This window comes from Mytilus californianus, unplaced genomic scaffold, assembly GCF_021869535.1.
Source record: "Mytilus californianus isolate M0D057914Y unplaced genomic scaffold, xbMytCali1.0.p SCAF_1, whole genome shotgun sequence".
Taxonomy (NCBI): domain Eukaryota; kingdom Metazoa; phylum Mollusca; class Bivalvia; order Mytilida; family Mytilidae; genus Mytilus; species Mytilus californianus.
Genome location: NW_026262581.1, coordinates 65,747,071 through 65,759,738, shown reverse-complemented (window position 1 = coordinate 65,759,738; position 12,668 = coordinate 65,747,071). Strand labels below are relative to the sequence as shown.

Below are 12,668 nucleotides of genomic sequence, written 5' to 3'. Positions count from 1 at the left end.
GTACGGTCTTCATCAATTGAAAGATGTCTAAACAATATGGTAAGTTATAATTACTCGTCCATGGTCGGCACATTAACCTTGATATTCAAGTCCTATCCCTGCTTTATCTCGGTGACTGTACTAAGTATATAGCATTCAATAATTATCAGAAGGTACATGTAATAAAGGGCACTTACTTTAAAACATGTTTAACTAGATAATAAAATGCCATATTTGACACTTTCTTTTTTCTGCTACGTTCAAAACGTTTTTCGTGAATAACCTTTATTAGGAAAGCTCTAACCAGAAAAATGAAAGTCAAAGGTTATATAAACATTTGAATATTTGAGGATGTATACGACTAAAAGAAACCTGGAAAAAATAGCCAAATCGACCATAGTTCGACATTGTCTGAGGAAGTTTCTTATAATTTCTAAATTTATCAACTAAGAATTTAAGAAATGTGTGTTATAAATTATGTCGGTAACGAAGCACTGATTACTGACATGATTATACACTAGGGGGAGTAGCACTCCACCAGCAGAGGACCTAGTGTAAAAATAATGAAAATAAGACTTTATAAATTTGGAGCATCTGGAGCGCTTTCTGGGTTTATCTTTATATACGGAACACTCAAAGCCATATCAATACTTGAATACGTGTGGGCCAACATGACCAAAAATGGATTTCATAAAAGTCGAATATAGAATGTTATTAAGTCAAACCATATAACAAGTTTTATCTATATATATATGCCAAGAACATCACAGTTTTTGCCATCTCAAAATTGTCGATTTTACATATCTTATTACTTTTAATCTAAATCTAAAAAAAAGTTAGCATAGCTATAAATACATTTAATAAAAGATTGAAGTCTTTCGATAATCTTTAGTTTCATAAGAACAAAGTCATATGTTATGATTAAAGGAAATAAAGTCAAACCGCAAAGAGGTATTTAATGATAAAAAGTCAGTAACCGTAAAAGGAATGATAAAATAATGCGGAAACATGATGTTTTAATTACTGCAGTTATCACGACACGCTGGTTATAATCAAAAACGTGTTATTTGTAATTAAGGAACATATATTGACCACATGTTTCAGTTTCATTTCTGTTTACTATTAAACTTATGACCATTTCACCCTTTCCGCTTCCTTTACCGAGAAAAAATTTGTCTCGTTTATTAATATTATATTAGGAAGTGTATAAGTGCACATATTCGTTTGTTAAATTACGTCCGTTTCTCATTTTAACGCCAATTGTGTGATTTCTGAAAGAGTCAGATAATAAACATACTTATTATTAGTTATTAAGCAATTTGTTGTATGATGTACAACATAGGAACTTGATATTATATTCACTTTTCTGGATGATTTAACTGGCTCATATTTGAATAATGTCATGATATCTTCTAGTAAAGTATGTAAGTCAAAAAGAATTCGACAATGAATAGATATGAATCAAGAAACGTAACCAAACTATAGAAGCCGGCTTAAATATATTACAAATCTTCAAGAGATGCAATATTAATGGTGAATCATCATGCTACCCAATAATCTCTTGGTTAATGGGTTTTATACAAAGATTTCTATAATTGGTTTTATGTAAAATAAAACCTTACTTATTGAAATATGATTATATTTAGTAAGCAGTATCAACAAAAGAAAGGACAAAAAATTAACTTTCTTTCAATCTGACAATTTCAATTTTGACATTTAACGTCTCAGTCGAGCTCTAAATTGTACATGTACTTCTTCCTATCGACATTTAGAATAATGAGCAAGTAATCTAATCTGCATCGCTTTGATCTTAAAATTCAGCAAAGATTTCTCTGGATAGCATGTTTGGGTTCATTCCTCCTATTCCCACTTTTATAAATCTGGTAGGAAAAGTTAAAATTTCATGTGGGAATAGGGGGAAATCTTGTGGAAACAAAGGATTATACTGTATAAACATGGTTTAATCTACTTTTAACTGACAAGTGTTTTTTTTTTGTATGTGTATGAATTCTGTGTTTTTAATTAAAATCAAAATGAAAGAAATGGAAACAAATATAGGTTATTTATTTTATTTCTTTTATAACACAAATTCAACAGTAGATTCAAGCAAGCATTATGATATACTAGTCAACAAAAGAAACGATACAAGGCAATGTATTTTCCATGTATAATGAAATGGGATACACTGTACCAAGGTTAATAATTGCCCAATCGGTCTAATATTTACAGAGTGTTATTTTTTTATCAAAACCATTGATTTAAGGCAAAAAACGCGATTTTTTTTTTTTTTTTGGCAATTTTGTTATTTTAAAAATCGTATTTTCACCCAAAAATTCGAAAATTGATATTAGAACTTACTTAAACATGGTCTGCTAGAAATTTTGAATGCCTTTGCAGATATTTGAATACTTAATTCTCATCTTCGAAATTAAGTGCCGACTTTTGTCATCATTTTCCGCAAAATAAATTTGACCCCTGTGTTAAATAACACGGTATTTTCTCACTTTCCAATTTGGTCAGATTTTTTCAATCATATGTATTTGCTTTGCAAATGAATGTTTTTCATTGGATAATTTAACAGTTTTAACATATTTTATGATACATAAGAGTTCAAACTTGTGTATCGTTTCTTTTGTTGAAAAGTATATGAAACAAACAATACAAGTTAACCGCACTATACAAATCACACATTGTAGCACACACATAAGAAATTCACTGTATATAAGTCTATCAAAGTTTACTAACCTATTCAACGTGAAAAAGGTGGGAGGCTGCATCATGTACGTTTTTGGGCCACAATCTTTCTACCGGCTGCATATTGGATCATGGTCAGGGCGTTGAAAGCTTCTTCATGTTTCAGTAGTTTTATGAGTTTAAAGATGTTTGGACGTGGGTGCTGGACATGTTTCTTCAGCTTGCTGTGCCATCCATCTAGATGATTTGTAGTCCTCGGTCCCTGTGTTGTGTAATGGTTCCAAAGATGACTGTTCTGTTCGACCCAGTATGTTGTTACATACTCTGTGAAGGGCGTGTAGTTGATGTTAGTATCAATCTGATCTATGTCGATAAAGGCATTAAACCACACATCATCGATCTCAGCAGTAGGTACAAGTAGAAAGACAGCGGCACGGCGTACTAGCTGGTGAATGTTGTTGTCTTCCTTGTATGGAACCTGAATCCCTTGTGCTTTTCTCCAGGTGCATTGTGTGTAGTGAAAAAACGGCCTGTTGCGTTGGTGCCAGGAAATACTAGTTCGCTCTTGGCTGGAAGTAAACTGTGTACCAGTGGATACATTGCGCCGTCAACCATTGCGTGAAATGTGTAAAGTTTTAAGAATTAGCTCGGACAGGAGTAAAATGTACCATCAGCATATATGATATCTGCAGCTGCTAAGTGTGTTAGATTCTTTTGAGTACTGAAAATTAACATACGCCCAACTGTTTTTGACGTCTGTTAGCAGGAATGGGTCATCTTTGGTAGTACGTGCGCAAATACCATAAATGTTGATTTTTGGAAAAACTGGTAGGTTCCTCTCGGTACGTCTAAAAACCGCTCAGGACCTCCTGAGTGCGCTCAGGACAAAAAAGTGCACTCAGGACATGTAATAGCTGTTTTAGTGAGCGTTGAGGGTATACATTCGTTAGATAATTTAATTTTTGATCTTATAATTTTTGTCTAAATAAAATCAATTCAATATTTAAGAAGTTATTGAAGTTTTTATCGGCACGCGCCGTTTTCCTGGGATATGTCATGCATGACCGATGATTATATTGAATACTAATTATCATGTTGGTTAGGTCCTTTGATCTTCAATACTTAGGAGTGACTAGTGATGGTAATAAACACATACAAGTAAGCTTGGCAAACAAACAAATAAAGGTTTCCTTGGAAAAATAAATATAATAAAGATTTATTGCTTTAGTAAAAATGTTAAATAAACTTTTCATTTTGTGTGTAATAATTGAAGCCAGTTGAAAAATTTAAGAAATCTACATATATGTCTTGTCTTGTCTATAGTCGGGAAATTTTCCATTCAATTAATTTCATTTGAAAACGTTATAAAACGTGGCGTCCTTTGGGAAAAAAAACCCTGTTTCAACTACGAGGAAAGTCCTATAATATAAGACTTCGTATATAGGTGTGGTTCAGCATTGATAGTAATAAAAAAACGGATAATGCATCAATAGAGCGCCTAATACATTAAAAAATAATTACCGAAATATATGTATATAAACATGTGTTTGTTTTGTTCTAATTTCTTGTTATTAAGATCCATTTAAATAAATAATATGTTTTGACGTTTGAAAGTGTATCCACATATTTACAAGACACTGTCGTTTGGCGTTTTCATTTTAGTTCTCATTAAAATCGTTCTTGTCCAGTATTACAAGCCTGAACGAATTTCAATGTGAAAATAAATTCTGAAAAATGAATTTGTCTCCGTTTTTCTGTCAGTTTTCTGTCCCGATCAAGACCCCCTTTCACAAACGGGCTAAATTAATGCTAGCGTACATTGAACTCCCGTCATTTATCATATTTGGTTATTTTTTCTTAACAATTTAAAGTAGTAAGATTTGGTTTTACATCGAGCTCATGGGAAATTATGAACATCAATGTTGGTTTTTGCAAGACTCAAGAACAGCTAGAAAGACTATTTCGCAGATACAGAGTTATAGACCCCAGACTCTCACTACTGAAAGACAGATACCAACAAGGAATCATCAACATGATAGACTACTCTGACGCAGCATCATATCTTCCTCATTTGAACTGAATGACTTTGTGAAATATTGTTATTTGTGACTTTGTGAATATAATGTTTTGTGACTTTTTGAAATATATATACAAGAGTGCACACGCTGAAATGTCTCGCCTTCTATGCTGATGATTGATTTTATGTTGATAGTCCTACATATAAAGTTTTACTACAAGTATCACATAACATTTATGATCCAAGAAAATGAGGTCAAGGTCAGATAAACAAAGCCGGAAATATATGTACACCTTTGATACAATCATTCCATACACAGAATATAAATGACCTATTGCTTATAGTATAAAAGAAACAGACCAAATAATGGAAATTCTATACTGACCAATGAACCATTAAAATGAAGTCAAGGTCAGATGAACCCTGCCAGAAATACATGTACACCTTAAAATCATGCCATGCATCAAATATAGTTGACCTATTACTTAAAGTATCTAAGAAACAAAGTTAACCAGGAAAACTGAACATTGACCAATCAACCATGAAAATGAGGTGAAGGTCAGATGATACCTGCCAGACAGACATATACACCTTACAATCATTCCATACAACAAATATAGTTGACCTATAATTGCTTAAAGTTTAAGAAAAACAGACCAAAACACTAAAACTTTACATTGAGCAATGAACCGTCAGAATTAGGTCAAGGTCAAATAAAACCTGCCAGATTGACATATACATCGTAAATTATTTCAATACACCAAATAAAGTTGACCTCCTGCATACAGTATTAGAAAAACAGACCAAAACACAAAAACTTAACATTGAGCAATGAACCATGAAAATGAGGTCAAGGTCAAATAAAACCTGCCAGACTGACATGTACACCTTGCAATCATTACATACACCAAATATAGTAGACCTATTGCTTATAGTATCCGAGATATGGACTTGACCACGAAAACTTAACTTTGTTCACTGATCCATGAAATGAGGTCGAGGTCAAGTGAAAACTGTCTGACAGGCATGAAGACCTTGCAAGGTACACACATACCAAATATAGTTATCCTATTACTCATAGTAAGAGAGAAATTAACATTACAAAAAATCTGAACTTTTTTTTCAAGTAGTCACTGAACAATGAAAATGAGGTCAAAGACAATGGGCATATGACAGACTGAAACTTCATATCACAAGGCATCTATATACAAAGTATGAAGAATCCAGGTCTTCTACCTTCTGAAATATTAAGTTTTAAGGAGTTAGTTAACGCCGCCGCCGCCGCCGGATCACTATCCCTATGTCGAGCTTTCTGCGACAAAAGTCGCAGGCTCGACAAAAACGTTGTATTTTTCATCATACGTATAGTGCCCAATATTACTAACGTTTACTGTAGTGCTTTATTTATTTCCTTATGCAATGCATGTATAGATTTTATTCAAAAATGATATAAATTGTGTTTGCAACATAGAAAACTTTATCACATATTGTTGACATGTATTTATATCATAATCATTTAGTAACTGATGAATTATTAAGACACTTTTATAAATGAATGCCGTTGTATCGTCATTAGTTGCATGTTAAACAGTTCGACTGAATTAAAAGTATTGAGAAAAAAAATTTTGATTTATTTATTATTTATCTTTACAAATAAAAATGAAACTACAAAATGAAAAATACCTGAATATGTAGAAAACACAAATAAACTATATACATATAAAGTTGGAACAGACTATACAATTCTATGCTCATTAAACCTTTTGTCTTTTTTGTTTTGTTTTTTTTATAATTATATAGATAATTGGTATAATTAAATGTGGACAAACCAGGAGTAAACTGTTATTGTTATACATATATGCACATTCATTATACATATATGCACATTCACGGTACTACAATCTGTCGATACCTATATTTTGCCATTGCACATGGTCATGTTTTTCTCTGACTGGTAATGACCTCTTTACACTTAATCCATTGGATTTTATTTGAAATTATTGACAACGATTAAAATAATGCATGTACTAGTGTTTGTAGGTGCAATCCTTAAGGGTTAAATGTTGACTTTCCATGACATAAATAGAGCGTTATTTTATTTTGTATTTTCCAGTTTCGTAATAAAATTCTTGGAATCTGTAAGTGATAGTAGGAACAGCATACGATGTCTGACTGTAATCAAATATGAAACACAAATATGGAATAGTGATACGTTTTAATAAATCAGACAAAGAAATCTTTCAAAAACTGTCAAGTAAATTCCAATACACGGAAAAAGAAAATAGGTAATACAAACACACGTAGAGGGAAAACTTCAAAGTAAAAACACAATATTGGTATAAAACCAGTATTGGACTAATAGATTGTGGTCAGACGCGAGTGTTAATAATAAAAAGAAAATAAACACATGAATATTTTAAAATCAAAATGTTATTCTATCTACCGAAACAAACAATCAAAATATGATTTGGTGCAAAAAATAGAGTTTATGCAAAAGCAAACCATATTTCATTTCAGTCCATTAATGCATGTTATCTTCATAATTTGGATAGAGTCGTTGGTTAATTAGAAGAACCAAAACCTAAATAAGGCCGTTAATTTTCTCGTTTGAATTGTTCTACATTTATCATTTCGGGGCCTTTTATAGCTTGCTATGCGGTATAGGGTTGTTTTTTTTTTTTGCATTGAATTCTCTGCTTTCTGTCATTATAATGAGATGGATATTACTACTTCCATTTATCTTTATGCAATTCCGCATTTTGACACAAAAATCGTTTTTCATGTGCTAAATACCAACAGAAATTGCTCATCATGTGAATTTGAAAAGGAATGACATATCAAGAAGATGTGGTATGATTGCCAATGAAACAACTCTCAACCAGAGACCAAATGACTAAGAAGGTACCAACTATAGGTCATCGTACGGCCTTCAATAATGAGCAAAACTCATACCGCATAGCAAGCTGTAAAAGGCTCCGAAATGACTAATGTAAATCAATTCAAACGCCAAAAATAACGGCCTGATTTATGAACAAAACAATAAACAAAAATTAAATATGATAAACAGCAACAAACGACAACTACTGAATGGTATGCTCCTGCCTTGGGACAGGCAAATAAACAATGTGGCGAGTTAAAAACGGTTATGGGCGCGCCAACCATCTTCTTTAGTGCTTAGAATAAGCATGCATAGAATTATAACGCCATTCATACCTTTTAAAGCCCATTTTAAAAAAAGACATTTAGAAAGACTACAATCGGTTTTTGACGTATTTATCGTTTTTGGTATATTGTATTTGATATTTGCATTGTTTTATATTTATTATTCGTTTGCTTGTAAGTTTGATGTAAAACACCACCTTTAGGGACCTTGAACATTTTTATCTAGACTTATTTTCACTTTGTTTTTTCTTGATGTGCATGTTTTTGTTGAATTTTCAAGTCTTTATATTGCTACATTCAAGTACTGATTGCTTAAGCAAATTTTGAGATCAGTGCCCTGTCTGTGTCATCGTTTGAATAGCCCAAACTGACATGACAAAGTAATTGTGTATGCTTCATAAAAGGGATGACTACAAACAATAAACAAATAAGAGTTTAGGGAAATATCTCTTCATTTTACAAATTATTTTATTGTAGAAATATTACGATGAAAAATAGCCACCTTTCAAATCTTTAGTGTTAACTATGTCTTTTAAGCTACATCGCAACCGCAAAGTTAGCGTCTATAATTTCGAACAATAATGACCTTGTGTAAATGTTTAAGGCTTTGGTATTGATAAGATATTTTTCACGGTGGGGAAAACCATATTGAATGTAGTCACTTTGTTAACAACGTTGTCAACAATATTGAAAACGTATAATAAATTAGTTGTACGTGTAAACCCTAGCGGGCAATAGTCTAGCCTCAGTATGGGTAAACTATAAATCGTTTGAATGTAGGTGTCGTTAGGTTGCTGTTTCATTGACATTTACCCTAAATCTTATTTTATTACCTCACTCAACTTTGATCCGTAAATTTACCAAAGTTCACTTGCTTTGTAGTGTGTAGCCCTTTATTGTCCTTCGTGGAAAAACTCGGTATACATGTCATCCGTGGAAAAGGAAGTAAATAAGTAAAAATAAAATGCGTAATTACTTGTTTAGGAAGAAATACAAATGGGATTTTTACAAAGTCAATCATGGGGAAAGATCATATTTTATGGTATACCAGATATACATGTATTCGAGGTTTCATTTAAACCTCTTCTCAAAAGGACTTTAATAAAGACTTCGAATGTAACAGTTTTACTATATAGTTGCTTACATCCTCGCCATTTGGTCTTTAGTTGACAGATGTCTCATTGGCAATCATAATTTTTATCACATCTCCTTATCTGTTGCAATAAGATGTCAGATTACTTATCGGTGCATTTGTGATAGTTACGAGGATCTTATTTTTTTATTGGAAAAAAATAATAAAAAAATAAGAAGATACCAAGGGACCAATCAATCAAAAATCATAAGACCAAGACTGCAGACACCACCACGGACAAAAAAAAAAGTTGTGCCATGAACGCACGATGCATCAATACATGTATCCCCTATTTCAAAAACAAAAGAACAAATTGAAAATATAAGAAATTAAAAAGGGGCAGCATTTACTGGTTTTAAGATTTTAAACAATACTACTTTTTTGCGAAAAAATCTGTTCTTTGCGCCAAAAACATACAATTTTTCAATAATTTGACAAACATGTCCCACAGATCTTGAACGAAAACATCATTTAACGGAATATAAACATCACCTTCATAGAATTAAATTATGTACAATAATTTGAATAAGATCTAAAGATATGGAAAACATCTGATAAACCTATCTTGCCATAGGTTATCCAAAATCCATAAGTTCAACCAATAGAAATTGTACAAAAATGGTACATTGTCATGCTTATCTTGATTATTACAATGTTTTAAAACATACTCACCCATTCTTGTCCAATGGAATCAATATTTTCCCCTCTATTTTTCATAGTACATGGCTTTCCATGCACTATACAATTCTACACATGAATGACTTTTCATTGTAGATTAATTATGAAAGTGAACTCTTAAATTTTGCACTAACGGAGTGTATAACCCCATAAGACAATGTTCACGGGAAAAGAGCAAAAGAAAAAAATCGTCAGTACTGTTGTTTGTCTAATTACCCGGTATTATAAATGAAATCACGAGAATAGAACTACAAAAGAATTATAAAATTAAGTTGAGATTTCAACATTGTAAATGTTATTTAATGGTACATATATAGACCCCCCAAAAAAAAATGAAAAGGGGGCAAAAGTTAGGTAAAATACATGTAACATTTAATCTAATTTTCATACCAGCCCTCAAACTCCTTTTTTTAAGAAACAATATGTTTATGAAGTTTATGAAGTTCTTGAAAAAAAACCAATATATTCGTTAATAAAAAAAGCAAGCATCTGATGTTAAAACGATTGTAAATTAAAATCTGTTTGATGAAGTTTTTTCCTTATTAAAAATTATACAATTTTAGAAAACCTGATTTGTATAACATTTGGTGCTTTTTAAAATGAAGGAATTTTAGATATATAAGATTAAATTGTACCTGAAGCAGAAGAAATTTCCATTTTGATTACTTTATCCTTTTTGTTATCACAACACTAACTCATTGTTCTATCATTCCTTCTGTTGAATGACCATTTAATTTAGATTATTCACAACCCTTTAACAAAACATGTTAACACTTAAAGTGAGCCAATATCAAAGTTTGATTATTACGATGAGAGGCTAATTTTTTTTATGTCAGTCGAACGTGTGAATATGTTCTAAATTGGTCAGACAATACTTGGTCATGTTTTATGAACATTTAAAACCCTTGGCTACGCCTCTGTCTTTAAATATTCATAAAACATGACCAAGTATTATCTAACCTATAGGAAGAATAATTAAGTCAATACGTGAAAAGTTACTCGTGGTTTAAGTCAAGTTCAAGTAATATAACCGAGACAACATGTCAGCAGAGCTCACCACCTCCAATTCATATAGATAAGACAAAGTCCGGGTTTTTACTTTGGAAAACCTAAATAATCCTTCGGATCAAAATTAAGATAGGCGATGCATAAAATTGTTTGATACTGAACATTTTCTAAAAGTTCCATTGCATAAAAGTCACTAGATTATGGTAGTTAAAAATAACAATATATGCAGATGAACAAACGGGTCAAATGATTACTACAAAACAAAAGTATGTACCCAGCTCCACCGAGCTGGGGATAAAAGAAAGAAATAACCTTATTGCATACACGTAGAGGATTAAATTTTCTATTTATACTTTAAATCAATACCTGTATCACTGACAAGTTCTATTGTAAACAAACAACATCACACCTGGACAGGTGAACATTGATAAAAATTAAATCATAAATTTAAAGATGATCTTTTGAAGTTATTTAAACATTATTATAAATCTTACTTTAACTTTGCAAACTGGATGATCCGACGGATTGCAAATGACAGAAGCAGTCCACATTATCACTATGAAGAGTTCCTGGCAGATGAACATGTCGAATGATAGCCATTCTGGGGGTTTCCATTCGGTTTTTATACCCTAAATAATTTCCTGATAATGTTTAGTAATTATTTCCTTAGTTGGTAATTATCTTTTTTGTCCTTTTGATATTAAAACAAACGTGTGATAGTAGTATAAAACTTTGGTACTCGTCCGATGCAGATAGACCTATGCAGAGGGGGCATACGTTTTGCGTTTTGGGGTGTAAAGATACGCGTGTACATCTAATCGAAATAAGGACGTTAAATATGAGAGTTCTATACGCACATCAAACGTAAATCAACAATACAACTACACTTCAAGGAGTCCGTAAGTAGTCTGTTTCCTAGCAAAATTTTCTGTTTTTGGTGCTGTCCAAATTTCTTTCCTTTCATCCCGGTCAACCCACTTTGCAGAACCTTCATTTATTTATTTATTGTTCAATTTGTTCTCGTGCTGAATAAGCATGAAATATTTGCAACTGAACAAACAATCAACCAATCTAAAATACAAAATCTTTAGAATAGTGACATTTACAAACTGTTTTAATGATAACTAAAATCAATCTAGATGTGATAATCTTAGAACCTTCAGTCTTTTATGAGGATTAGCTCAACTTGGGTACATATAACCATAGAAAACTAATTACAAAAATTGTCATTTGTCTAAACCATTTGTGGAGGATAAGATTAATTAACTTTTAGAATGTCCAAAAGTAAAGAAATAATTCGATGTTAACTCTGATCTACTGAACAACTTGAACCATGCAAAATATGATAGTGCACTTTCATAAGTCTGTATATAATGAATCCTTACTTACTTTATACGCCAAGGAAGGAGCTCAAAGACCTAAACAGACGGTACAAGAAAGAGATAGAGAAGTTGGGAATAGCTTGCCTTTCAGACAGTGTTAGAGAGGAGTTGAGAAGAACTAGAAGGGCAGAACAACTCAAGAACAGTAATAAGAAGAAAGCGACAAATAGAGCGAACTTTATTAAGAATCCATACAACTACATAAAAACACTGTTGTGTGGAGAAAGAACAGGGCATCTGTATTGTAGTTAAGGAAGAAGTAGAAAAGTATCTGCATGAAACACACTCAGACAAAGAAAGAGAGACACCTTCGTGATATTTCCCAAGAGTTGAAGAAGAACAACACCAACAATAGAATTTTAAACGAAGGAACCAACATGGAAGGAAGTTTGTGAGGTGGTAAAAAGGGCAAGAACAGGATCAGCACCTGGGTACAGTGGTGTACCATACAAAGTCTACAAGAAATGCCCCAAAATACTTAGAAAACTATGGCAGCTATTCCGAACACTATGGAAAAAGGGAACCACGCCTGAAAGCTGGTAGAAGGCAGAAGGGTGCTTTGTATTTAAAGAAAAGGATTAAAAAGACATCTCACAGTTTAGGACAATTTCATTGT

The 12,668-nt window shown here is 32.2% G+C and overlaps 1 protein-coding gene across 5 annotated transcripts in view; it reads right to left on the bottom strand.

The window, feature by feature from the left end:
• Nucleotides 1-11,543, bottom strand: part of LOC127722556 (uncharacterized) — a 34,982-nt gene extending 23,439 nt beyond the window's left edge. For 2 of the 5 annotated variants that reach the window (XM_052229330.1, XM_052229329.1), the window contains exon 1: nt 11,165-11,543. In XM_052229330.1, coding sequence (XP_052085290.1) covers nt 11,165-11,254 — 90 coding nt within the window. In that variant the 5' untranslated portion in view covers nt 11,255-11,543. Of the gene's footprint in view, nt 1-2,724; nt 6,554-11,164 lie in introns of those variants that run through there. The other 3 variants (XM_052229328.1, XM_052229326.1, XM_052229327.1) reach the window with 3 other exon arrangements.
• Between the last annotated feature and the right edge of the window lie 1,125 nt (nt 11,544-12,668).